Raw genomic sequence first — 27,031 nt, forward strand, 5'->3', positions numbered from 1 at the left:
GGAAATGTAGTGATGGAGGAGTGAAGTGGGAAAAGGCAAAGGGTATAGAAGTTAGCGCAGGAGACCATCTGTGTAGGATAGAAAAGACATGGGTCTTGTAAGCTAATGGCACCTATGGATGAGGAAGAATTGGAAGACAGAAGTTGTAAATGAATCAGGATTACAGAAGAATGGAAAAGGATGGGCAGAATTAAAGTCTTTATATAGATATTTAATCCTCCCAACAGCTTTGTGAAATAAAATTTTCATCCTTTTATATTTAAGAAACTAAGCCATAGAGACATTAAATAACTTACACAGTCACACAGCTATTAATTGGTGGACCTAATTCACTGTTTCCTTCTGAGCCCTTACCATAAAAATTTGTTTTTGTTTTTTATTTGTGTTTTTTTTTAATTTATTTTTTTAAATTTTTTTTAAATTTATTTATGATAGTCACACAGAGAGAGAGAGAGAGAGAGAGAGAGAGAGAGAGAGGCAGAGACACAGGCAGACACAGGAGAAGCAGGCTCCGTGCACGGGGAGCCTGATTTGGGATTCGATCCCAGGTCTCCAGGATCGCGCCCTGGGCCAAAGGCAGGCGCCAAACCGCTGCGCCACCCAGGGATCCCTTTATTTGTGTTTTTAAAAAACATACCTGCTATATAGCATTTTAGAGGAGAAAAGGCAAGTCTTTTCAGGGAGGTAAAAAGTTTACCTTTTCCTTCTGTCTCTCACTGTGTGTTAGGTAAAATTTTGGGGGTTTAGTGTTTTTTAATTGATAATTTTGAGTAGACAATGCAAATATTTAAACTGATCAGGTATCAACTAAATGCATTTAAAGAATTGTAATATTTTAGCTTAGAGAAGATCTTTTGATTATTAAAAATAGAAGTGATTTAATAACAAAGTAAAACTGTCTAAACATACCTATAGTAAATATCCTAACCAAGAAAATATTAACTTCTAGACTATTATGCTGCAGTTACAACCTACAGTTTCAGAAAATGAGGCTTTTGAGGATATTAAATGATTTCTATTTTTGAAGTTATGGAAGTAAGAGATGCTTACCATAAATATTGAAATAATGGAAATTAAATTAAGTCCTGAGTTCCTCTAGAGGTAGATATTGTTAATGGTTGTGTAGATTCTTCCAAGGCTTTTTTTTTCTGTATATTTACAGACATATGCATGTCCATACACACAGTTTTTTCCATCAGTCTTTTAAAACTTTAAAACTTTATTGAGATATGATTGTGCAATAAACTGTACATATTAAATTACACAACTTGGTGAATTTGATATATGTATGTACCAATGAAACCATTACCACAGTGAAGATAATGAACATACTCATCACTCCCAGAGTATCTTTGTGCTTTGTAATCCATCTTTCCTCCCCATCCTTGGGTAACATTGATCTACTTTCTGTTACTACCACTTAGTTTGCCTTTTCTAGAATGTTATGCAAATAGAATCATATAATATGTACTATTTTGTTTGTCTGGTTTCTTTCATTCGTCACGAATATTTTGAGATTCATCCGTGTTGTATATATATTGGTAGTTTCATTTTGTTATTGTTGACTAGTGTTCCATTGTGTGGGCATACCACTGCTTATTTATTCATTCATTTGTTAAGGGACACTTGGGTTGTTTTCCAACAGTGTGGAGCTGTTGAAGCTACCATGTATAAATCTTTGTGTAGACTGTGAGTTCCTTTTTCCTGGCTTGATACCTGGGAGTAAAATGGCCAGGTTGTATAGTAGATACATATTTAACTTTTTAATAACCTGCAAAGCTATTTTCCAAAGTAGTTGTTGTAATCCTATTAAATAGATTTCACTTTATATTGGTTATTTAACTTGTTTTTATTTTTCACTTAATGTACAAATACTTTTTGTTGTGGGCCCCCTTGATACTGTTGAATTTGGTCACATTCTTACATCCATAATTACAATCATAAATTTAAACTGTCAGTAAGGTCATTTATACCTTAAGAAAATCTGTAATTCTATTAACTATTCATTTTCCAAGATAATTTTTTAAGAATTTATTTCATAGTGCCAGCAGGGATCACTTTGAAATAATTCTGGCTAAACATATGTACTAATAGAGTCAGCTGCAGTACTTTGTCACCAAACTAAAATGTATTAGTAACTATTGTCATAATTGTTTAGCAGTGATTTGTTCCTTTGTTATTTTTTTTTAAAGATTGATTTATTTATTTTAGAGAGAGAGTGCACGGGGGTGGGGGGGGGGTTGTGGGTGGAGGGAGAGAGAATCCTTAAGCAGACTCCCTGCATAGCACGGAGCCCAGTAGAGGGCTCCATCCCAAGAGCCTGAGACCATGACCAGAGTTGAACTCAAGAATGGGCTGCATCTAATTGACCAAGCCACCCAGGTACCTCTGTTCCTTTGTTTTTATTTTTATTTATTTATTTTAAAATATTTATTTGAGAGAGAGAGAGAAAGCACGAGCAAGGGGAGGGGCAGGGGAGAAGCCAACTCCTCACTGAGCAGGGAGCCTGACATGGGGCTTGATCCCAGGACCCTGAGATCATGACCTGAGCTGAAGGCACACACTTAAACTACTGAGCCACTCAGGCACCCCATTCCTTTGTTTTTAAATTTTGTTTCCAAAAATAAAAAAAAATAAAGTTTGTTTCCTTTTATTTGCACCATTTATTCCTGATCTCGTCCTTGTCTTCTTGTCATGTAATATTTCTCCCTTTATTTTTCCCATTTTGTTCTTTTTCTTTCCTCTCACACTAACTGTTTTACCTCAGTTTTCTTTGCCATCTTACTCTACCTTTCTGTGGACTCTTCCCATCAGTAAATGTGTATCTGTGAGCAATTAGGCTATGAACAGCACTCTACATAAAGCTGGGTATCCAGGTTTACACTTGGTTCTGAATGTAGTTTTATTCATATCAAAGTCATGATCCTTTTGGTATATCAGTCTTGGGTCAGGTGGCTGTAAGGACTAAATATGGGTAGAAGTATCATAACTTCTGGGTCACTATAAAAGATGATGCATTTCATGTTCAAACACACATAACTACATTTTTGCTGTTATCAGTTTTATCTTTTTTTTTTTTTAGCAAGGTCATGTTTCTTTAAGTACTAAATCTTTTCAATGACATTCATTATATGCTATCAAAGAAAAAGTCAGGCTGTTTGGCTCTCTCTATTGTCAATAACAGGCATTAAAAAGCAGATTTTATCAGTTAACTTTCCTCTCTTTGAATGAATGTGACACTTGACAGCAGCTGAAATAAGAGCTGCAAGTCTTGTTCAGCCCGTTCCTATAAACCATGTGTTGTTTTGATTTGGCTTATTGAACACACTATAGAGGATTTCTATATGGCTGTGGTCCAGAATTCTATGCTTTTATTCTTCTGAGCTAAACATTGCATATAATTTAGCAGAAGTTTCTAGAAGAATGTATGTTTTGCTCATTTAAAAAATTATTTATAAGTAGCCTGTATTGCCCCTACCTAACTAATTCAAAGGCCCTCAGCAGGTAAAATAAGAGTGAGCTGTTTATGCAACAGTTTAGAGTTGATGAAACAGTTTAGGGAGCGTGATTGCATAAATTTGATTCAAATCAGTAGTTGGAGATGATTAGACATGCTTTTGTCCTACAGAAGGTACATTCTTGGTGTTTGAGATAAACTTGTATGTTCCTCCTAACATTAGAAGCCTCTGTATAAATAGGGAAGATTTTTTTTTTAAATTTCAGCTTTGTTGAGTTATAATTGACATATAAAATTGTAAGATACTTAAAGTGTACATCATGGTGTTTTAATATATGTATACATTATAAAAGGATTCTCTTCTTCTAGTTAATTAACATATCCATCACCTCACATATTTATTTTTGTGTGTATGTATGAAAACACTTAAGTTCTGTTCTCTTAGTAAATTTCAGTTATTCAACTCAGTGTTATCAACTGTAGCCACAGTATTGTACTTTAGATCCTCAGACCTCATTAATCCTATAGCTGAAAGTTTGTAACCTTTCACCCACTATTCCTTATTCTCCCCACCTCCCAGGTCCTGACAACCATAGATACAGTATAAAAGCAGGAAGCACTTATGAAACAATCATTCCAATAGCAAGTAAACCATTAAAAAAAAAACAAAACCCACATTTGCATTTGTACCTACTTGTAATCAGTCTTGCGTATGGCTTTCAAATCTGACCGTGTGTATCTTTTGCTTCCAATATTTTAGTAGCTTGTCATTCCCTTCAGAATGCAACCTAAATGGTTAGAACTGTGCTTCTCAAATTTTAAAGTGCATATAAGTCACCTAGGCATCTGAAAAAGTGCTGATTGAACTGATAAGCTGGGGTGGATCCTGATATACTGCAAATCAAACCAATTAGAAGACTGGTCCAAGGACCAACCATGCTTAGAGTAGCAAAGCATTGGAGCATAAATAGGCAAGGCTCTTCATGACCTGGCCCCTGCCTGCCTGGTGGCTGCATCCTTTACCACCCTGTCTCCATGTCTCCCCACCTCACCTTACCCCTTGATTCTTTTATACACCTCACATTCCCATTATGTGGGATTTTATTTTTCTGAATGTGTTGTGCATTGCTCTTTGCCTCTGCCTATGCTCCACCTTCTGCCTGGATGACACTTAATATTCCTTTGCTGCCTATTAGTCCTTCAGGCTTCAACCACACATGTCCTCCTCTGCAAAGCCTTCCCTGACTGCAAAGCGTCCTGTGGGTTTTGCTTTTCAGGAAATATGTTCTTGTTGCTGCTTCCAGGAATTACTAAAGGAGAGAAACTGGGGGAGAGGGAAACTGTGCTTTGTGTATGAATGTATATTTCCTATTGGGAGAGTATATTCACAAGGTGAGACTGGCAGTACTGCTCTAAAGTGCTTGAGGGAAGCCCCTTACTTCTCTAGGGCTGCAGCTTGAGTGGAATTTAAAAAACAGTAACACCATTTTGACTCCTGGCTCCACTCTTACTATTTCTATGACCCTGAACAAGTGGCTTAACCTCTCAGAACACATACCCCATAAGTAAGGGTAATATTCCTTACCTGTTAAGGTTTTTAAGACTATTAAATGAGGTAATATTATATTATATTATATATTATATATATATATATAAAACACATGTAGTAAGTTAATTCTGTCTTTTCCCCTTTAGGGCTATGTGGTCAAGCCTAATAAAAATGTAAGCTAAATATTATTAAAAGACTTCATTATATTGTGGATTGGTAGCTTAGAACTCAAAGTCTACTTTATGAATTCACTTTAACAAGTTTATCATGTATGCGTGTGAGAGTGTGTGTGTGTGTATATATATATATATACATTTTTTCTGTTTTCAGTTAAACAGGCTTTGTCTTCAATTTAATAGCTATTAGAATATGAAAGAGGTACCCAGACATTTCATAGTAATTGATTCCCAGTTTATAAATTGAATGTCATATATAGAATATTTAATTGATACAATAAATTGTGATTACATAAAGTTTAATGAATTGTACTGCATAACAGGCATTTACTAAAAATCCACTTAGTGTGAAGTTATTAAGAAGAAGAGAAAGGAAAACCAGGCTGATTATAATCTGAGAAAGCAATATATATAACAGCAGTGGAAAAGAATACTGTAAAGTTTAGCAAAAAATAATTTAATGTATCAAAGCTCTTGAATTACATTGGGTGAGATAATCATTTGGAAAAGCAAAAATAATCCTAGTAGAAACATTTCTCTGTAATTTTGATGGATTCTGTATTTTTCTCATTATAAATTTCTACTTGGATGAAGTTGCTAAGTGACATGAGTTTTGTTACAAAACTTCACTCTTCTTAATGCTTTCTTGATCCTTCTGTTTCTCTGACTGATGCAAAGTGTAAAATTGCATGGAATGTTCTTCCTGCACAGTTGAGCTATTAAGCAGAACTAATTCTTTATGGAATGACAACAAGGCATAAGAAAGGCATCTCTTGGATTAGGCAATATAAGACAAACACTTGGCAAACGGCTGAAGGGGAAGTGGTCTTGGTGAAGACAAAGCAATGGCGCTTTTTCTCTTCCCCTTGAATTCATAGGAGCCACACAAGTTGAACAGCTTTGAAGCTGGATAATGTGGCTTACTAGACATGTTTTTTCTGTACTGTTTCCTGCTTGTTTTTGCCAGCAAAGGGGCCAAGAATAATCACTTGATAAACGCATTAGCATGTCTCGTACACTTCTGTGACCACACACTGTTGCTGGGAAGACAGATAATTTGAGAAGAGGAAAATCCCAGTTGGGGACGTCTTTCAAAGTAAGATCAGATTTTACTTCCAACTAACAAGATTCTGTCTAGATTATGAGAGTACCATCTGGAGTTTGATTATTTAAAAAAGACTTTTAACACAAGATTAAGTAGAAGTTGGGAAAGGTGAAAGGCAAAGTGAATAGTGGCTTACTTTCATAAGTTCTAAAAAGGAAGACAAGGAGTATTGGTAGTAATTTTATGGTGGTTTAAAAATCATTGAAAACCAGTTTTATTTCAATGGATTTTTCCTGTTGGTAGCCTGCTCCTATTTATTTTGCTTGGTGTGTGATTTCCCTTGTTCCTGATCTCTTCCTTAAATTTCTACCAAGACAGACCCTTTCTCTTAGAGCATCACATTTCTGCATCTCCTTCTGGTGTTCTTATGATCTGGTCCTGAGAAGCCACCCCTGTTGCCTGTCACTCTCTAGTTTGTGCTGATCTCTTTAGGATGGTCACCATAACACCAACAGAACATAGGCCAGGGGTGTAGCTAAAGAGGACTGTACTTCAACTGTAGCTGAGGCTGTCAGAAGTAGTTGTGGTTTCAGCATTGCAAACCTTCATTCAGTGGAACTCTTTCCACCTCTGTTTTAGGAGAGTAGAAGTATGGCTGTGGCACAAATGTGTGTGCAAAACAGTACACCTTTGTTTAAGCACTTAGTGGTGCAGTTTAATCCTGAAGGAGCACTCAGATGTTCAGCAGTCTTCATCAAACATGAATTCCAAAACCCTGTCACCACTCTAGAAAATCTATTTCACATATAAGGTTCTTTGGATCAAACTAGGTGGTTTTAGGACCTCATTTCTAAATAATTTCAAGCCTTGTCTGATGGAATCTGTGTCAGGCTAAGTATTATGAGACTTCCCAAGATGGGCTCAGAATGTCAGTGGGCCTGGGAACTGACAAGCATCTGCAGCATATGCTGTGTCAGCAGCCTGTGAAAGGTCCCTGTCAGAATTGCAATCTTGCAGTGTGCTGCTGGCATCAAGAGGCAAAGGACTGTGCTGAGCTGCTCAGGAAGGGCTCATTTTTTTAGATACATGCCTATGTGTGTGTGTGTATATGTGTGTGTTCACATATGTGTGTGTGATGCCTTACTAACACCTCAGCAGTGGTGTGACTGCTTTCCCACCATTTCCATAGGAAGAGGAATAGGAGAGCTCTAGGTTTCTTTTTTTTTTCCTCCCTCCCTCCTCCCTCCCTCCCTCCCTCCCTCCCTCCCTCCCTCCCTCCCTCCTCCTCCCTCCTCCCCTCTCTTTCTCTTTTTAAGATTTTATTTATTCATGAGAGAGAAAGAGAGGCAGAGACATAGGCAGAGGGAGAAGCAGCCTTCTCACAGGGAGCCCGAGCGGGACTCATCCCTGGACCTGGGATTACCCCCTGAGCCAAAGGCAGACACTCAACCACTGAGCACCCAGATGTCCTGAGAGCTCTAGTTTTCTTACTCTTCCTGTTCCTCAGGATCATAGATCCGTCCTATTAGGATAAATACTTTTGCATACACTTTTCATTTACAGTATGCTAAAGATAATGTAAACTTAGTTTTAGCATCATGTGGTCCTTCAGATGGTTATTATGCACACATTATACTATATACGCTCCAGATGATGGAGTTGGTGATGGAACTGGATGTATATGTACCCTAGGGTTTATCTTCTTCATTTGTTTATCAATTATCTCGAGTGCCCTTTTTTTCTGTGTGTTATGCCAGGAACACAAAGATGAAAAGACATAGGCTTTGTCCTGTAGGTATGGGCAGAAAGTAGATAAAACAATGGAACAAGAAGCATACTCCGAAATCCTGGGAGTATGAAAGAATTCTGTACTGGGAAAATCAGGTGTCACCTCACAGAAGTAAAGATGGTCTGTAGGAGTTGGCTTGTAAAATTTATGTGTCCTGTCATCTTGCTTAATTTATGATCCTTTATTAAAAGTAACTAGAAAATTAAAAGGCTTTCTGTTTTGTAAAGAACATAGCCTTTTTTGAAATTTATTTTTTAATTTACATACTTAAAGCTTATATGGGGCTCCTGGGTGCCTCAGTCAGTTAAGTGTCTGACTCTTGATTTCACCTCAGGTCATGATCTCAGGGTCCTGGGAATGAGCCCTAGACATGGGGCTCTGTGCTCAGTGGGGAAGGGAGTGGGGTCTGCTTGAGGATTTTTTTCCCTCTGCCCTTCCCCCTGCTCATGCTTGCTCTCTCTCTCTAAAATAAATAAAAATCTTTTTAAAAATAGTAAAGCTTACTTTATTGGGTCCATAGTTTTGTGAGTTTTGACATATGCCTAGCTATGTAACCATCACCACAATCAGGATAACAGAATAGTGTCATCACCCCAAAACATTCTCTCACTGCTCATGTAGTCATACCCTCCCCTTCCCCTAACACCTACAGCCACATTATCTTGCATTTTCCAGAGTGTCATATAAATGAAATTATATAGTGTATAGCCTTTTGGGTTTTGCTTCTTTCACTTAGCCTAATGCATTTGAGATTTATCTCTGTTGTTGAGTATATTAATAACTTGTTCTCTTTATTGATGAGTAGTATACCATTGTATAGATTTACTGCAGTTTATACATTCACCGGTTGAAAGATGTTTAGGTAATTTTCAATTTGGGGCTATTATAAATAAAGCTTCTGTAACCTTTCTTGTTTTCTTTTCATATTTATTATGAAAAACATGTAGACAAGTAGACTAGCATAATAAATACTTAACTATTATCTTTAAAAAATAATTGTAACCATTTTGACATATCTAGTTCATAAATTTATAGTATTTCAAAACAAATTATGGACATCATGATATTTTACCCCTAAATACTTCAATATTCATCCCTGAAAAGTCAGAATATTTCCTAAAATTCACAATTTCATGATCATATTATAGAAAAGTAGCAGTTATTCCTTAATAACATTTATTTTTATTTTTTTTTAATTTTTATTTATTTATGATAGTCACACAGAGAGAGAGAGAGAGAGAGGCAGAGACATAGGCAGAGGGAGAAGCAGGCGCCAAACCGCTGCGCCACCCAGGGATCCCCTTTAATAACATTTAATTTTTAGATAATATTCAAGTTTTTTCAATTGTCCCAAACCAGTCCGTTAGAGCTAGTCTGTTCAAACTAGGAAATGCACTTACTCATATATCACAAGTCCAGTTTTTAACATAAATGTATTTGTGGATATCTTTGTAGATTTTGTAACCTTTCTTATATAGGCTTTTGTGTAAACATAGGTTTTCATTTCTATTGAGTAAATATCTAAAAAATGGGAATGCTTTAAGTGCTTATGATAAGTGTGATAAGTGTTTAACTTTCAAGAAACTGCCATTTTCCAGAGTGACTACCAATTTGCATTCCCACCAGCAGTGTATGAGGATGCCAGGTATTCCACATCCTCAACAGGACTTGGTATTGTCAGTGGTTTTGTGTTTTGTTTTGGTTTGGTTTTTTTTTGGAGCCATTCTAATAGGTGTGTAGTAGTATACCATTGTGGTTTTAATTTGTACTTCCCTATTACTATAACTAATGAGGTTGATCATCTTTTTTTTATATATAAATGAGGCTGATCATCTTTTATTTAGTTGCTAGTCATGCATCTTCTTTGGTAAAGTATCTGTTCACATCTTTTGCCCCCTTTTTAACTGTGTATTTCCTAATTACTGAATTTTGAGAATTCTTTATGTATTCTGGATACTTTGTCAGATATGTGATGTGCAAATTTTATGTCCCAGTTTATGGCTTATCTTTTCATTCTTTTAACAGTTTTTTTTTTTTTTAAGAGCAGAAGTTGTTTTGTTTTGATGAGATCTAGTTGATAAGTTTTTTTCTTTCATGGATTGCACTTCTGGTGTCCTAAGAACACTTTGCCTAACCCAGATCACAGAGATATTTTTTATTTTATCTCAAAAGGTTTTATTGTTTAATGTTTCACCTTGAGGTCTGTGACCCATTTGGAGTTAATTTTTGTTTGTTTATTTGAGGGCAGGAGAAAGAAAGTGGGGGGAGGGGCAAAGGGAGAGAATCTTTGAACAGACTTTGGCTGAGCAAAGACCAGCCACGGGGCTGGATCTCCTAACCCATGAGATCATGACCTGAGATTAAATCAAGAGTCAGGTGCTTAACCAACTGAGCGACCCAGACGCCCCTTGAGTTAGTTTTTACATAAGGTATAAAATATAGGTGAAGATTAATTTCTTGTATATGGGGGTTCAGTGGTTCAAGCACTGTTTGTTGAAAAGATCATCCTTTCTCTTGAATTTCTCTTGCAACTTTGTAAAAAATGAGTTGACATATTTGTTTTGGTTTATTTTTGTACTCTTTCTTCTGTTCCACTGATCTATGACTCTGTCCTTTTGCCAATTTTGCCATAGTTCCTTGATTACTATAGCTTTATCATAATTCTTGAAATTGTGTTTTTAAATAAAGTAGAGCAAACCCTGCAGTTTTGGTTCCTTTTTTTCAAAATTAGGATGCCTGGGTGGCTCAGCGGTTGAGCATCTGCCTTCAGCTCAGGGTGTGATCCCAGGATCTGGGATCGAGTCCCACAGTGGGCTCCCTGCATGGAGCCTGCATCTCCCTCTGCCTGTGTCTCTGCCTCTCTCTCTTTGTCTCTCATGAATAAATAAATAAACCTTAAAAAAACCCCAAAAAAACAAAAACAAAATTGTTTTAGCTATTCTAGTTCCTTTACCTTTCCATTAAGATTTTATAATAGCATGTGGGTTTTTATTCTACATGTAAGGACAGGTGTGGCCTGGGAAAATTTCCTGTCTTTAGTCAATGCCACTTCTTTTTTTCATATATTTTGTACCCAACCTTCTTAACATCTGCTGGCTACTTAATATATTTATGCCACTTTCAGGCTTAATAGTTCCCTGCTCCAGACTTGACAAGACCCTTTAGACCAAGGATAATTTGACTGTCTGCATTCTTTTTCATAAACATGGTATCTGCTGGCTAAATCTGGTCTAAGTCCCAGCACATTCTTGTGCTTTATGATACATATGTTTATGCACAGGTCTAAGAATGTCATTGCCTCCTTGTATACTAGAACTCAAACATACAATCTAATGATGCTGTAAATACTTAGTGTAAGAAATTTTTTTTTATTTTTATTTACTTATGATAGTCACAGAGAGAGAGAGAGAGGCAGAGACACAGGCAGAGGGAGAAGCAGGCTCCATGCACCGGGAGCCTGATGTGGGATTCGATCCTGGGTCTCCAGGATTGTGCCCTGGGCCAAAGGCAGGCGCCAAACCCCTGCGCCACCCAGGGATCCCAGTGTAAGAAATTTTTGACTGATTTTTAAAAAGACTTATTCATTTATTTTAAAGAAAGAGAGAGAGCAGCCAGGAGGGGCAGAGGGAGAGGGAGAGAGAGTCTTAAGCAAATTTCGTGCTGAGCATGGAGCCTGATGTAGGACTTGATCCCATGACTGTTGAGATCATGACCTGAACTGAACTGAGGAGTCGGACACTCAGCTGACTGCACCACCCAGGCACCTTTGGACTGATTTTAAGTCACTCATAGTCCAATTATAAGTCTTCTAACTTCACACAAAGGACATTGCCATCATAACTAACTGTGAGTTAATTTCATTTTAGTAGATATTTCATGATGGGCAGTTATATCTAAAGCATTATGACTTTTTGGCCTGCTGAAATTACTAATTTCTGGCTTTTTAGCTCCTTGTATGTTTTAGGAGACAGATGTCAGCTTAATCATACTTGTTCTTTTGTGTGTATATGCATTGGAAAGGGTACCAAAAAGTGGAACAGTAGGGAGAGTCTACTAAAAAGAGTCCTCTGTTTAATAATTAAGCCTCAGCCTTAGTAAGTTTGCCATTGAAAATTATGGATAGCTTGGAACATATCATTAGATTAAGATCATCAATGTTGGGTCTTTTTAAAAGGCTGCAGCGGCTATAGCTGGACCAGTAATTTCTTTTAGCTCCATGAATCCTACATTTTCAAGTTCAAAGATGGATCAGGGCATACTGGACTAACTGTGCCTCTGGAAAGGTTCTTTAGAAGTGGAAAGTATGACAGTGATGGCTGAGAAGAACACTACTATTTTTTTCTTTTTTAAAAATCAGCCTTATTGATATATAGTACACATGTTATTCAATTCACCCACTTCAAGTATATAGTGAAAAAATATTTTTATATTCATTTGGGGCAGCCATCACCACAGTCTGATTTAGGGACATGTTCATATTCCCTAAGAGAAAGCTGGGTTGCCAATAAGCAACCATGGTTGTGGGCCTGTATCTCTCTCACACCCAGCCCTAAGCAACTGGGTCCATTCTTTGCAGCTCAGCACCCAGCCTGGGGGGCAGAGTCAATGAATGAATTGAGAAGAGCACTACCATTGTGAGTATGAGGACAGAGAGAGCTTACTTTTGACAGGTCATACAGCTCATTTATGACAGAGCTTGGAAAAAATACAGGTCCCTGACCTTAGTTCAGCCCTGTTTCTCAATTTGCTTTGCTTTCTGCCTCATAGCTAAGGTCCGTTCATACCCCCAGGTGTAGGACATATAGAACACTCACGCCTGTAATCTTACTCCCTACTCAAAAGAACCTGTAGGGTAGATGGCACTACCTCAAAGGAGGTTCTGATCTATGTGTGGTGTTTAAAAATCATTTAAAAATTTTTATTTAGGGATCCCTGGGTGGCTCAGCAGTTAGTGCTTGCCTTTGGCCCAGGGCGTGATCCTGGAGTCCCAGGATCAAGTCCCACGTCGGGCTCCCGGCATGGAGCCTGCTTCTCCTTCTGCCTGTCTCTGCCCCTCTCTCTTTCTATGTCTATCATGAATAAATAAATAAAATCTTTAAAAATTTTTTTTAAATTTAAATTTAATTAACATATAACATATTATTGGTTTCAGAGGTAGAGGTCATTTGATATATCCATCTTATATAATACTCAGTGCTTATTACATCATGTGCCCTCTTTAATGCCCATGACCCAGTTAGTCTGTCTCCTCTACCTCTCCTCCAGTGACCCTCACTTTGTTTTCTATGATTAAGAGTCTCTTATGGTTTGTCTCCCTCTCTGATTTCAATCTTGTTTTATTTTTTCCTCTCTTCCCCTTGACCCTCTATTTTGTTTCTTAAATTCCATATATAAGTGAGATCATATGATAATTTTCTTCTCTGATTGACTTTATTTCACTTAGTATAATATCTTCAAGTTCCATCCATGTTGTTGCAAATGGCAAGATTTCTTTCTTTCTTTCTTTCTTTCTTTCTTTCTTTCTTTCTTTCTTTTTTTTTTTTTTGGATGGCTGTGTATAGTCCATTGTGTGTGTGTGTGTGTGTGTATACCACATCTTCTTCATCCATTCACCTGTCAGTGGACATCTGGGCTCTTTGTGTAGTTTGGCTATTGTGGACATTGTGGCTATAAACATTGGGGTGCAGGTGCTCCTTCAGATCACTATGTTTGTATCTTTGGGGTAAATACCCAGTGGTGCAATTGTTGGGTCATAGGGTAGCTGTATTTTCAACTTCTTGAGGAATCTCCATACTGTTTTTCTAGAGTGGCTGTACCACGTTGCATTCCCAACAATAGTGTGATAAGGTTCTGTGTGTGTTAAAGGTAGTGAGAAAGTGAGCCAAGACCACAACTTAGAGCTCCTGACTCCATGATCTCTCTTTGTACCACAACTACCTCTGTGTCAGAGATTTAACTTCCAGGAGGACAACATATACTGCTGGAATAATAGTGTGGTGGAAGGTACTTTGAGACCAAGAAATTCATTCAAACTTCCACTTAATTTGGAATCTTTTACCATATTCTTTAAGGTGAAAAATAAGCAGCAACTTTTACATTAATTTTTCTGCTAACGTTTATTTTTTTAAAGATTTTTATTTATTTATTAATGAGAGACAGAAAGAGAGAGAGTCAGACACAGGCAAAGGGAGAATCAGGCTCCATGCCAATGTGAGACTCCATCCCGGGACTCCAAGATCACGCCCCAGGCTGAAGGCAGGCGCTAAACTGCTGAGCCACCCAGGGATCCCCTAACAAATGTTTATTACATATTTATAGTAGCTACCTACATACACATTCACTTATTCAATAAACCAATCAATAAAATTTCCTGCCTCAATCTTGCTTCTCTCCTAAAGTATCCTTTGCTATAACTAAACATGTTTTTTTTTTTTTAGTTCTTTTGAGCTACTTTTAAGTTTATCAAAGAGGTAAAATGTCTTTGCTTAATTTTTTTTTTTTTGCTTTTTTTGTAGTCCTGTGCACTAACCTTTTGCTTTACTCTGCATCAACATTGGCCAGTGCCAATCTATTAAGCCCAGGATTGTTGTCAAGTGCTAGCTCTTAGATGTCTGCTAAAAAGAGCTTTGGTTGGCCTGTTCATATTTTATTAAGAATAAAAGAAGTCATAAGAGTGAATTCTGACTCTCTAGTTGAATCATCATGAAACAGTTGTCAGTATAATTTTGTATCTTTTTTTCACTTAGCATATCACAAACTTTTTCCTGTGTATAATATAGTCATTTTAAGTGCTCTGAGTTCCATTAGTTGACGATATAATAGCATCATTAGGCATTGTTTTGGTTATACATTAAGCTTCTTTGATATTGGACTGTCAATAGCAATGTATTATGAAAATGTTTGTTAAGTTGCACTGTTGGAACATTTGCCACTAAGTTCTGGTCATACTGATTCTACATTCCAAACATCTCTATTCTGTCCCTGTGTCTCTATCCCCAGTCATTTCTTCAGTCCAGGCCATACTGTTCCAGAATGTCTTCCAGAGACAAAGGAATATGGATATTTGGGAAGAGAGAGTGAGAGAGCTCAGAAAGGAAGAAACTAGTAATGAGAAGGTGATGCAAGAGAATGGGAATAATAAATGAAATAGGGGCCCAGAGATGGTTTTTAGGGAGGGGATTAAGAGTGTCAGGAGAAGGCTAACCTTGGCACAGATTGGAATGGTTACTTCTTCCTCAGAACCAGGAATGAAGGGAGAGAAGCAAGGTGAAGAGGGAGAGATTTTTAGGTGGTAAGGGAGAAAATTTATGTCCAATAAAATAATAGAAATAGTTAAAAGTCACTGAATGTCTTTAATGTTATGGGCACTATGCTAAGTGCTCTCATGAGTTTACCTTCTGTAATCCATAAAAAACCTTCTTAAGAACTCTATTTAAAAAAAAAGAACTCTATTTTACATAACAATATTTTTTAAAGATTTTATTTATTTAATCATGAGACACACAGAGAGAGAGGCAGAGACATAGGCAGAGAGAGAAACAGGCTCCATGCAGGGAGCCTAATGTGGGACTCGATCCTTGGACTCCAGGATCACACCCTGGGCCAAAGGCAGTCACTCAACCACTGAGCCACCCAGGTGTCCCTACATAATGACATTTTTAAAAATAATCCCTACATCCAACAGCTTAAATTTAACAATCCCCAGATCAAGAGTGGCATGTTCTACTGACTGAGTGAGCCAGGCACCCCTACATAACCACATATATTTAAGAAGAGTAATTTGCTGAGGGTTATACAGTTGGGAGTGGTATAGCCAAAATTACCATAACTTCTCAGGGAGATGAGAGAGTTTTCTGTTGCAAATGGGAAGGAGATGGTAAGGTGGTTCAAGCAGGATATTAATTTTATTTATTTATTTATTTATTTATTTATTTATTTATTTATTTATTTATTTATTTATTTATTATGAGAGAGAGAGAGAGAGAGAGAGAGAGAGAGAGGCAGAGACATAGAGGGAGAAGCAGGCTCCATGCACCGGGAGCCCGACGTGGGATTCGATCCCGGGTCTCCAGGATCGCGCCCTGGGCCAAAGACAGGCGCTAAACCGCTGAGCCACCCAGGGATCCCTCAAGCAGGATATTAACTTGACTAGAAGTCAGATAATAAACCACTTATAAAATAACTATGTTATGCTTGGTACAGCTGAATAAAGAGGTTGACATCTGTCATGTGTTACATTATTTCTCTTAAGGAAGTGATTTTTTTTTAATAAAATCATTTTTTAAAAAGTACATAGTTTCTTGCCTAGACTTAAGGATATAATAAATTTTAAATTTCTGTTTGAAACTTGTTCCTTGGCTGGTTTTTACCTCAGTAGGCAAAGCATCAGGGTGACTGAGGGTTACCTGATCAGGTTTTTATCTCAGTAAGGTAATGCCTCAGTTACCCTAATGCTTTGATTAAGTGATGAATCGGGTCTCTCTACTTCCTATTCACTTGCAAGTCAGTCTCCAAGTTTGAAGACTCAAAGTGAATTGGACCTGGAGGTAAGAACTCACAACTATGTTTCGATTAGTAGTCTAGAACAGACAAATGCATGACTTGAAAGACCAGTGTCATAGAAATAAACTTGAAGCTGTGTGAAGGACTCTGGAATTGTACACATGGGAGAGTCTGAGATAGAAATCTCCCTGTATTCTTCATGAGCTTGCACATTTCCTCAGAGCTACTAATCAGTGACTTAGATGGAAACAGCACAGGGGCACTGGAATGTGACTAGTGGCCATGTTCCCCTGCTGTTTAGGACTCCCCAAGGAGTGGGTGGAGTCTCGGACCATCTGAGGCCTCTAGAACCCTGGCTGATCCACAGCATTAGAACCACTGGTGTAAACCCTGCAGCAAGGTTGTGACTGCCTGAAGTATTTCCTGTTTCATGAAAGAATACTTTAAATTCAATTTACAAAAGAAAGTGATGTTCTTCTTAAACTAGGGAATAATCTGTGAACTTCTTTTGTTTATTTTTTGCTCCATCCTTTGTGAACTTAAATTATTGAAAGGCTTTTTCATTTCAGACTGTTTCCATAATTTTTAGTTCATTTTAAAATCCACATGTACCAAGTATTCTTTTTTATTCATTGCAACCTTTCTAAAGAAACATGAATGGCACATTAGTTTAATATTGTAGGCCAGCATTTCCAGTATAGAAATATACATATATGTTGCTTTCTGATCAAATAAAGATTTGGAGAACATTTTCCTCTTAGCGTCTTTGATCCTTTTTTTTTCTGACTATAAATCATAGAAGCAAATGATTAAGTAGACAGGTGGAAAGAAGGAAGTCACAAATAAAATAGGCACTTACATTTATTATGTTTGCAAGGTTATTTTTGAGGATGGTGCATGTTTCTTGAGACCTTGTTTCTTACCTATTTTATAGAGCTCTGGCCTCTTAACAGCACTGCTTTAATGACTTCTTGTGGGGCTCTTGGTTTATGTTAGCACTGACTGTGGAGGGAAGAAAGAGGTCAGGTTTCACGAGGAGGCTATAGTCTTGTAAAATCATACCTAACTGGCAGAAACAAAGTCCATATTAAGGAGAAAGCCAAGATTTGCATAAGAACATAAGAGATGTTTTGCTATTTAATGCCCCCCTTAAAAAAATAAAAATTAATCCTGAAAACAATATTGTACTGTATGGTAACTTAAACTTAAGTAAAAATTTAAAAAATAAAATTTAAAAAGGTGAGGAAAAATTCAAAATAGAAAGATATTTGCTAGAAAACAAGTTTAAGGCTCTGATGATAGAGATATGCATATTTGTATGCTATTCTAAAGTTTCTAAGTTTTCATCTAAAATTCTATACAATTTTTTGTTGTTTTTGAAAAATACCTATTCAGATATTCTTTTTCTAGTAATTCTCAGATTGAGGGCACTGGTTGGGGAGACACTCAAGCATACATAGCTCATGGTGATGTCAACCCAAAGAATGAGAAGTTTAAAGTACTAAAAAGAAGGCCAATAAAATTAAAAGTGAGAGATTTAATCACGTAGTGGAGCAACAGTAGAAAATTTATATAGACAGACTTTTCATTCCATGACCCATGTAAGCATATAAAATTTATTTTTAAATATTATTTTTTCTTGGTTATGTATATTACAGGAAAAATATAAGTACAAAAAATGTCACACATAATTATAACACTGGAGAGCTGAACTTAATTACCTGTCTTCTTGTAATTTATCCCCTATTATTTCATCACTGAAGTATTTTATCCTCTCCAAATAATTCATCTGTATGCATGAAAAATGGGAAAACTATTTGTTTCTCCCCATTTTATGTTCTTTTACATAAAGCCTACATAGTCTGGCTTGGTAGAAAAGAATTTTAAATCTTAGAATACCTCTGCCTTTGTTAGGGCTGTAAAGTTTATTTTTACTGCATAATGGTCACTAACATCCTTTGTTTGCCTTTCTGCAAGTCATCATTCTGAAAGTAAAAGCAGTGATTCATAGCAGGGCATCTCATTGCTGTTACTGCCTCCAGCACCACTAGTAGGTAGGTTTGCTAGGTGATAGGCAGTGCCTGAGCACATGCTCATGCTATTCTGTGTGTATATGTGTACATATATGTAGATGTGTGTATCATTTAGTATTTTTACAATATCCTTATAAGATATTATCCCCTACTGAGGGATACTGAGGTTGAGTAACTTCTCAAGGGCACACAGCACCTGAACATGAGTCCAAAACTGTGGTTTTAACCCAGGGCTATAGATTTTAATATTTGCATTCTTTCTTTTAAAGATCTTGTTTACTTATTTGAGAGAGAGAGAGAGAGCGCGCGCGTGCGAGTGCACCAGTGGTGGGGGATGAAGGAGAGGTGAGGGAGAAGCAGACTCTGGGGGTGGGAGGAGGTAGGGAGAGGGAGAAGCAGACTCCCTGATGAACAGGGAGCCTAACATGGGGCTCGATCCCAGGACCCTGGGATCCTGGGACTCCCAATCTGAGCCCAAGGCAGACACTTAACTGACCAAGCCACTCAGGTGCCCCTAATATCTGCACTCTTAAATGCAAGGATGTACTGCTGTACTGCCCCCCTCTATCTGCCTAAATTATGTCCTGTAGTTTATTGGATTTTATTCCTGATTTTATTTAAACCAACTTAGGCTCAGGTTTTTGCCTTAGTCCTCTGCTTCAATTTTCTAATACCTTAACTTCTATCATCAAGAAATGAGAGTAAGTTAAATTGGAAGAACAGTAAATACTGTGCTTCCCAAACTTATCCCAGCAGAGCCTAAGAAGAAATTATTTTCTCTGCTAATTTTACATGTTATACATTGCTATTTTTATAGGCTGCTGTTCTAAAACCTCAAGGATGTCTTTCTTCAACTCTTAATGACAGCCTGATACTTGAACCACCTGAACCAGTGAAAAAAAAATCAAGATGGATAGATATTCGAGGTTTATATTATTAATCCCTAGCTTTTTACTTTATAAATTTTACAGTGTCCCAGTCTTCCTTCATATGTCTGATTTCTTCTCATCCTGAGGAAATCAGAGTCTGTAATAGTGATTCACCAGTCTGTGTGAGCTCTTCTTTTGCATTCCCTGTGCAGTCACCAGACTGTACCCCAACCTTCCAGGTACATAGGTCAGAAACCTCAGCCTTTTGGATCCTTCCCTCTCTTTTCCTTGAACACCTCGTGGCCAAATCATGCTGTTTGGTGTACTTCATCTCTTATATGTGCCCTCCCTTCCATTCCATAATCTTCTGCATCATTTAGATCCACAACCGGTCTCTCATCTACTGTTCTAATACGCTTTTAAATGGTCTCCCTACCTTTAAGTGTTCCCTAGGGATTTGGCTTTCTGATGATCAAATGTATGGAGCTTAGAACTAGGAGAATAATAATATAGGAATAGCTAGCACTTCCATTAGGTAAACTGTTTTTCAAATAGATGTCTTAATGTTTTAAAGATTTTGTTCATTTAATTAGCGGGAGAGAGAGAGAGCAAGTGGAGAGAGGGGCAGAGGAAGAGGGAGAGAAAGAATCTGAAGCAGACTCCACACTCAACACGGAGCCCAACATGAGGCTCAATCCCATGACCCAAGATCATGAACCTGAGCCAAAATCAGGAGTTGGATGCTCAATTGACAGAACCACCCAGACACCCCTCAAATAGATTTAAATAAATGTATATATATATATATATATACACACACACACACATATATATATGATTTCTAAATAAATATTAGACTGAGATAATATGATTCAATTTACATACATTCCAGTCTCTCTTATCTTTAATGCGTTCCTAGAGATAGAGGTATTCCTGCTTGTGATAATAGCCTTCGCTTCAGGTCCTAGTATGCAGGAGTTTAAAGGTGTTACTGCGTTTTGAAAATTTACAATTTCTAAAAAAGATTTTATTTATTCATGAGAGATACACAGAGAGAGGCAGAGACATAGGCAGAGGGAGAAGCAGGCTTCCTGCAGGGAGCCTGAGGGGGACTTGATCCCAGGACCCCAGGATCACAACCAGAGCCAAAGGTAGATGCTCAACCACCGAGCCACCCAAGTATCCTGAAATTTAGGATTTTAACACATATTCTTATCCAACTGGAAAGTCAATGCATATTAACTTGTACCAGAGCAGTAGAGTTACTTGAATGTAGAACCAGAAATTTTTATCTTCAACAGGAGCTTGGGGATCTCAAACTTTTACTCATGAGAGAATTCATATAGAGTCTCTGGAGATTGCCTGGATTTAGATCCCAGCCTCACTACTCACTAGCTGCAGAACTTATAGTAAGGTGCTTAATTTCCTTGTGCTTCAATTTCTTCAGTTGAAATTTGGGGTAATAATAGTTGTGTAATTTAAATAAATTGGAAAATATAATACACTTAAAGCACTGCCTGGCAATAAAATATGTTAAGCTATTGTTTTTCTATCATTATTATAACCACATTATTATGTTTTTTCATAATACTCAGTATTTTTTCTTGAAAGCACTTGTCACAGTTTGAAGTTACATGCTTGCATAGTAATTTAGTTAAATGCCTTTCTGTATCACTAGACAAAGATTCCTGAGGGTAGCACCTCTGTTAGTTTTGTTCATTATTGAATCCTTGACACCTGGAATATACTAGACAATGAATATTTATTGAATGAATAAACTTAGAAGAAGTTACTTTAGCCTAAATTTTTTCAAAAGTTAATATAATTAAGATCCATTTCTGGGCTGGGGAGATAGTTAATCTGGCCCATTATTTATGAATAATTGTATCACTTAAAGCCTGCCAGCATGAGTAAACCACAACCTAAATGAATGATGTGATTATACAGATAATGGGATTGATATTGTGTGACTTGTGAAACTAAATGCTTGTGTCATAGTTATACTGTATATCTCTAATAGAGATATTAAGTGTTTTTAAAATATACTTGAGTGACTTTTTAAATACTGCTTCATGTTTACCATATAAACTATTTGGAGTAATTGATGTCAAAATACTTTTTCTTTTTGCAAAAAAATAAACCTGTTTATTGAGAATGTATTCAGCCAAGAAGAATGAAAAATATGTAGTTGGCATAAAGAAAGCTATTTGTTCCTTTTGATGTAGCAAGGATATATACATTCAATTTTACTTATAATGAGGCTAAGCAGTTTAAAGACTTAGAAGGAGGGGTTGCTAAGGCACAGTGCTTTTTGACATTTAAAATCGGAATCACATTTTTTGTGAGATTATTCCTTTTTTGGTTTTAGCAGTAATGGGTTGACCTATGGAAGCCTTTGAATTAATAGACAGAAGCAGCTTGGGAGCCCTGTACAGCTATATCCAATACTTGTGTATTTTAGAGGTTGTTTTTGAAGTGTGGAAGAAAACAAATGGGAATAAGAAGACCAGATAAGAGACTTTTATAGTGATTCCAGTGAGAGACATTGGGAGAGGAAGACAGGAGTGGACTTGACATGTGTTTAGGAGTTAAGATCAGTGGGAACAAGTGAATGAGAGTGCAGAAGAAGGAGTTAACAGTGTCTAGCTCAGGTGAGTATCTGGATAGTCATGTGACAAACAAGTAAAGACACAGGCTTGGAGAAAATAAAATGATTTCATTTTGGACTTGTTGAGTTGGAAGTACCTTTTATAAGGTGAAGGTGCAGGTGAAGATGTGCAGTAGCACATTGGAGCCAGGAGTATGATGTTCTGGGGCTGGTGACCTAAGCTGGAGATGTATTTTAGGGCATCAACAGCAAGAGATGGATGTCATTGAAAACTGAATGTGGATAAGGTAACCCAAAAAATAGTCTGGAGGGAAAAGAAAGAATCTTTGGAAGGAAGAGCAGAGGAGGAGGGAGTGCCCTTGAAAAGGGAAACTGGAAGGAGGAATCAGAGAAATAGATAAGAAAGTGTGTAAGAAATAAGAGTGTGCAATGTCATTGACACTGTTTCAATAAGATAATAGGGGAAGAAGTATAAAGTATAAAGTCAGAGAGGAAGAAAGGGAGGCAACTAGAATGAACTACTTTTTAGAAAAGTTTTAATGCCATGGGGAAGAGAGAAGGTAGATAGCTGCTAGAGGGATAACATACCATAAAAAGAGGTCTGAAGTTTTGTTCTTGTATTTTGAGGTTTGGAGAAAATCACTTTTATCTGCTGAGGGAAGGATCTAGAAGAAGAATTTGAATATGCAGGAAAGAGAGAGAGAGAGAGAGAGAGAGATAACTGGCAGATACATCAGGTTCCCCGAGGTGAGGAAAGAGAATGGGGTTGGTATCCAGATGGAGGAGTTATGGACAGAAGGATGGCAACTTAATTTTATTTGTTGAATCATAAATGCCTTTTTTTCTTTAGTCTCAGAGGCACTGAGGAGAGCCTCAAGGGGTATCTGGCTTGGTCTTCTTTAGGAAAAATGATTTTGCAAGCAGGTTGAATTTTCAAGAGACGAGAAAATAAAAATGCTAAATATAAAGGTATTTGAGGGATTAAAAAAATCTTTATACTTGCTTGAGACCTTGCTGAGAACCAGAGTGAGATAAAGAAATACCTTACTTGTTGGATGTGTTAACTAACTAACCTTTTTGTAATTATTTCCCTGTATATACATGTATCAAATAATCATGTTGTACACAATGTTATTTGTCATTCTCAACCCAGCAAAGCTGTGGAGGGAGGAAAGAAACTATATTAGTGATTGCCTGGGACTGGAGTTGGGTAGGGGATGGGCACATTCGGGAATGGTAACTAGAGGATATGGAGTTTGTTTTTGGAATGATGGAATTATTCTAAAATAGATTATGAAGATGGTTGCAGACTCTGAATATACAAAAAAAACCCATTGAATTGTACTCTTTAAATGAGTGAATTGTACAGGATATGAATTATATGCTATGTGATTATATCTCTTTTTTAAAGATTTTATTTATTCATGAGAGATACAGAGAGAGAGGCAGAGACATAGGTAGAGGGAGAAGCAGGCTCCCTGCAGGAAGCTTGATGTGGGACTGGATTCCAGGACCCTGGGAATCACACCTTGAGGCAAAGGCAGACACTCAAACACTGAGCCACCCAGGTGCCCCATGATTATATCTCAATAGTTGTCCTTTCCCCTGTCCCCAAAAGAAATACCCTTACTGGGTCAGAGGATGTATCCATTTACCTCTTATGTCTTGGAGTTTTCTGACTCCAAAGTTCTAGTACATTTGACCCAAAATGCAAAGTTAGTTCCATTTTCAAAATAAAAATTTTAGAGGTTTCATAAATTTATGCATCTGGCAAGGGGATGGGGAGGAGCAGGAAGCTTCTCAAAAAAAAGAAAAGAAAAGGTTCAGAAAGATGATTTTGTTTAATTGGTTAGATGAAGTTTATGGTTTTAGAAAACAACACTCAGGTGCCTAAGTGGTTAGAAGGAAATTACTCAAGGCAAAAGTGATTATCTTTATTCTCAATAATTACATTTATTTTTAAAGTCATATAAAGGGCCCTCAATTACTGGTTTATTTAATCTTCATAAAAATCCTTTAATAGTGAGGGACCAGATTTTTGTCTCTAAAGATAATGCCACTGAAATATTGAGGACCATTTGGAATTTTAGCAAACAAAAAAATAATACTAAAAAACATTATTCTCCTCTTAAGATGAGAAATATTTGTACCTGGGAAACTCCCCACATTTCTAGTTACTGTGTTTAAAGACCTAATATAATTGGAGGAAAAAGTTTGTAAGTTCAACAAATGTTTTAGCGCCGAGTCTGTGCCATTTACTATCTTAAGGGATCCTGCAAAGAATGTGACCCATTACTAGCCTTTAAGGAGCTCATACTGTGGAAGGGGAGGAAAAAATGTGAAGGAGTGGTTATAATTCTGTGGGATAAAAGTAGCAGTGGGGGTCTGTAGTGTACAGAATTTGTAGAGAAAAGGATCAGCCCAAAGATTGGGACAAGCAAACTAGGTGCTAAAAAATAAATGGTAAGATTTCACCAGGTGGACAGAGGGACCTAGGATATTTGAGAGAGAAGGATATGCTCATATAATGCTTACGGGTGTGAAATATCATGGTATATTCAGAGAATTATAAGTAGTTCAGGGCTCATGGAACATAACTGTAAGTGATTGAGGCAAGAGAGTAATTAATTTGCAGAGACTAATTAATCAGCCACACAAATAAAATTTTATTTTTTGACTATCACTCTGGAGGTAACTTTGCTGGTAGGCGAGATACCACCGAAGAGGTGCCTACTAGACTTCTGGCAGGAGAGGATAGAGACCTGGATCGAAGAGGGGACTATTAGGGATGGAGAGAAGTCAGAGATGAGAAAGAGATAGGAGATAAAACATACTGAGTCAGGTGCTTGATTTATTGGGGTGATGGAAGAAGTGAGATAGATAGGGCTGAAGAAACAACTGCTTTATGAAGAAAAATTACACTATATTAGATATTTTGGTCTAGAGTGGTAAAGACTGGAGAATAAGATAAATTTCCCACTTTGAAGTCTGTAAATTGAATATAGGTCAGATTAGGAATGACAACCAGAACTAAAACTCACACCTTCAAACATGAACAAAGTAAATAGAGGATCAATAAGAGAAATTAATGCTTCATAAATCTGGCATATCTCCTTCTGCATTAAGTCTGTTGCAGTATCATCCATCATGTAGTTTGTAGAAAACACTGTACACTTGAAAAATAAGAGTGAAAAAGGCAGATGATGGTGATTGTGAAAATGGTTTTGACTTTGTTATCCACTGACGATAGTTTGAGAACCACTGTTCTTGAGGAAGCAGAAATTTTTAGTTACATACACATAAAGTATTACTCTACCCCTACTTTGTTTTTTGGAAGTAGATGCTCCTACAAATATTTTCACCATTATTCACTGGCTTTGTCCTATACCTTTAAAGTCTTAGGATGTATTTACAGATTGATGAAGCTAAGTCTAAGGCAGAAGTGTCATCTTCTGTCACTTTTTACCCTTCCCAGTCTAACGAAGCATAAGTCATGTAGACCTTATTCCCTCTGCTTTTCTTTGTAACTTCTCACTTTGTTGATAAACGGTAAAGCCATATGAAGTTTTTGAACTGGAGTCTGTGGAGGAGGAGTAAGACCATCATTGAGGCCCTTTCTTTATTCTGAAAGACAGTAGAGGGAAGGAAAACCACAGTGTTACCTAGAGTCTGGGCTCTATCAAAATATAAAAGCATGGACACTGATGACTAGCTCCTGGAGGTGTGCCTAGAATGAGAAAGAAGAATTCTCTCTAGAAATATCAACACTTCAAGATTTATCTCCACGTGGGAAATACATGAGTCTAAAAATAGTCTCTTGAGTCTTCTACCTTTTATTCATCAGGCACATACACCATTTGTCTTCGTTCTCTCCTTTCTCATTCAGCTCCATCAATACCAACCTCATTTGACTCCAAACAGAGCGACATATCTGTGTCCAGGGAGAACCAAGTCTTTATTTCCATTGAGATATCTGTAGAATCTCACCATTCTCACTGCCACCACCCAGTTCTGTCATTCCTATTTAAACAGCCTGCTGGTCTTTTGACTTAAGGCTCTCCTTTTCTCACTCTATCGTGTGTATCCATGCCTGATTGATTTCTCCCAAACATTGTTATTATCAGGACTACTATTGTCCTTTCCTCAAATATTTCAGTGATGTCTTAATTTGTGCCATAGCACAAATCTGCTTTATCTCTATTCTTTTTCTACTTTTCCATGGTCTCTTATTCTGAAATATTCTACAGTAGTTAGTCCTGGCTGTTTCCTTAAAATCCTGTGAACATAGGCTACATGTTTCTTCTGTGCTTGCTTTAACTTTATTCCCTTCACCTAGAATGTCTTCTTTTCCCCTTCTATCTAAATCCCAACTGAGTCTTCAAAACTTAATTCAAAACCAATCCCTATAAATGGTTTTTACTTGTCTAATCTTTCTTTCTCAATTTCCCTCTTCTCTGAAATATGGCAGGATTTGTAGCTTGTACCACACAAAAAAGGTATGTGATTACATTCCATTATTGTTTATTGTGTTAATTTATTTTCTCCAAATAGGTTCTAAATAACTTATTTAGAATTTCATCCTGAGAAAGACCAGATTCCCTGAGCTAGGCAACTGTCAGTGGTTTTTCCAAAATTATTGCCTAAATTATCTTTGTACTAGTTAAGTTGGGTTGGTCTTATGTCTGGGCTGGTGAACTTGGAGTTCAAGTCTGGTAAATAATATCTATCATGATATTATTTCCAAGTATAGTATAGTATAATAGTACCTGTACTTATTCTAAATTTGTCAAACTTTATCTTATAGCTATTTCTGCATTTGAAGTTCAACCAATTTCTACTGAGGTCCAAGAAGGTGGAGTTGCTAGATTTGCATGCAAGATTTCCTCAAACCCTCCTGCAGTCATAACATGGGAATTAAATCGGACAACTCTACCTGTAACTATGGACAGGTAAATGCAGCTTTTGTCTTTGGAGATAATGCAGGAGTTTGAAGGTGTCAGGAG

The 27,031-nt window shown here is 37.1% G+C and overlaps 1 protein-coding gene across 1 annotated transcript in view; it reads left to right on the forward strand.

Moving 5' to 3' along the window:
• PRTG (protogenin) overlaps positions 1–27,031 on the forward strand; it is a 119,263-nt gene that overhangs the window by 31,921 nt on the left and 60,311 nt on the right. Inside the window, exon 3 of the mRNA XM_055319580.1 lies at positions 26,833–26,977. Within this exon, the coding sequence (XP_055175555.1) occupies positions 26,833–26,977 (145 nt within the window). The remainder of the gene's footprint in view (positions 1–26,832; positions 26,978–27,031) is intronic.

The sequence above is a fragment of the Nyctereutes procyonoides genome, unplaced genomic scaffold (genome assembly GCF_905146905.1).
Source record: "Nyctereutes procyonoides isolate TBG_1078 unplaced genomic scaffold, NYPRO_anot_genome, whole genome shotgun sequence".
Lineage (NCBI taxonomy): Eukaryota > Metazoa > Chordata > Mammalia > Carnivora > Canidae > Nyctereutes > Nyctereutes procyonoides.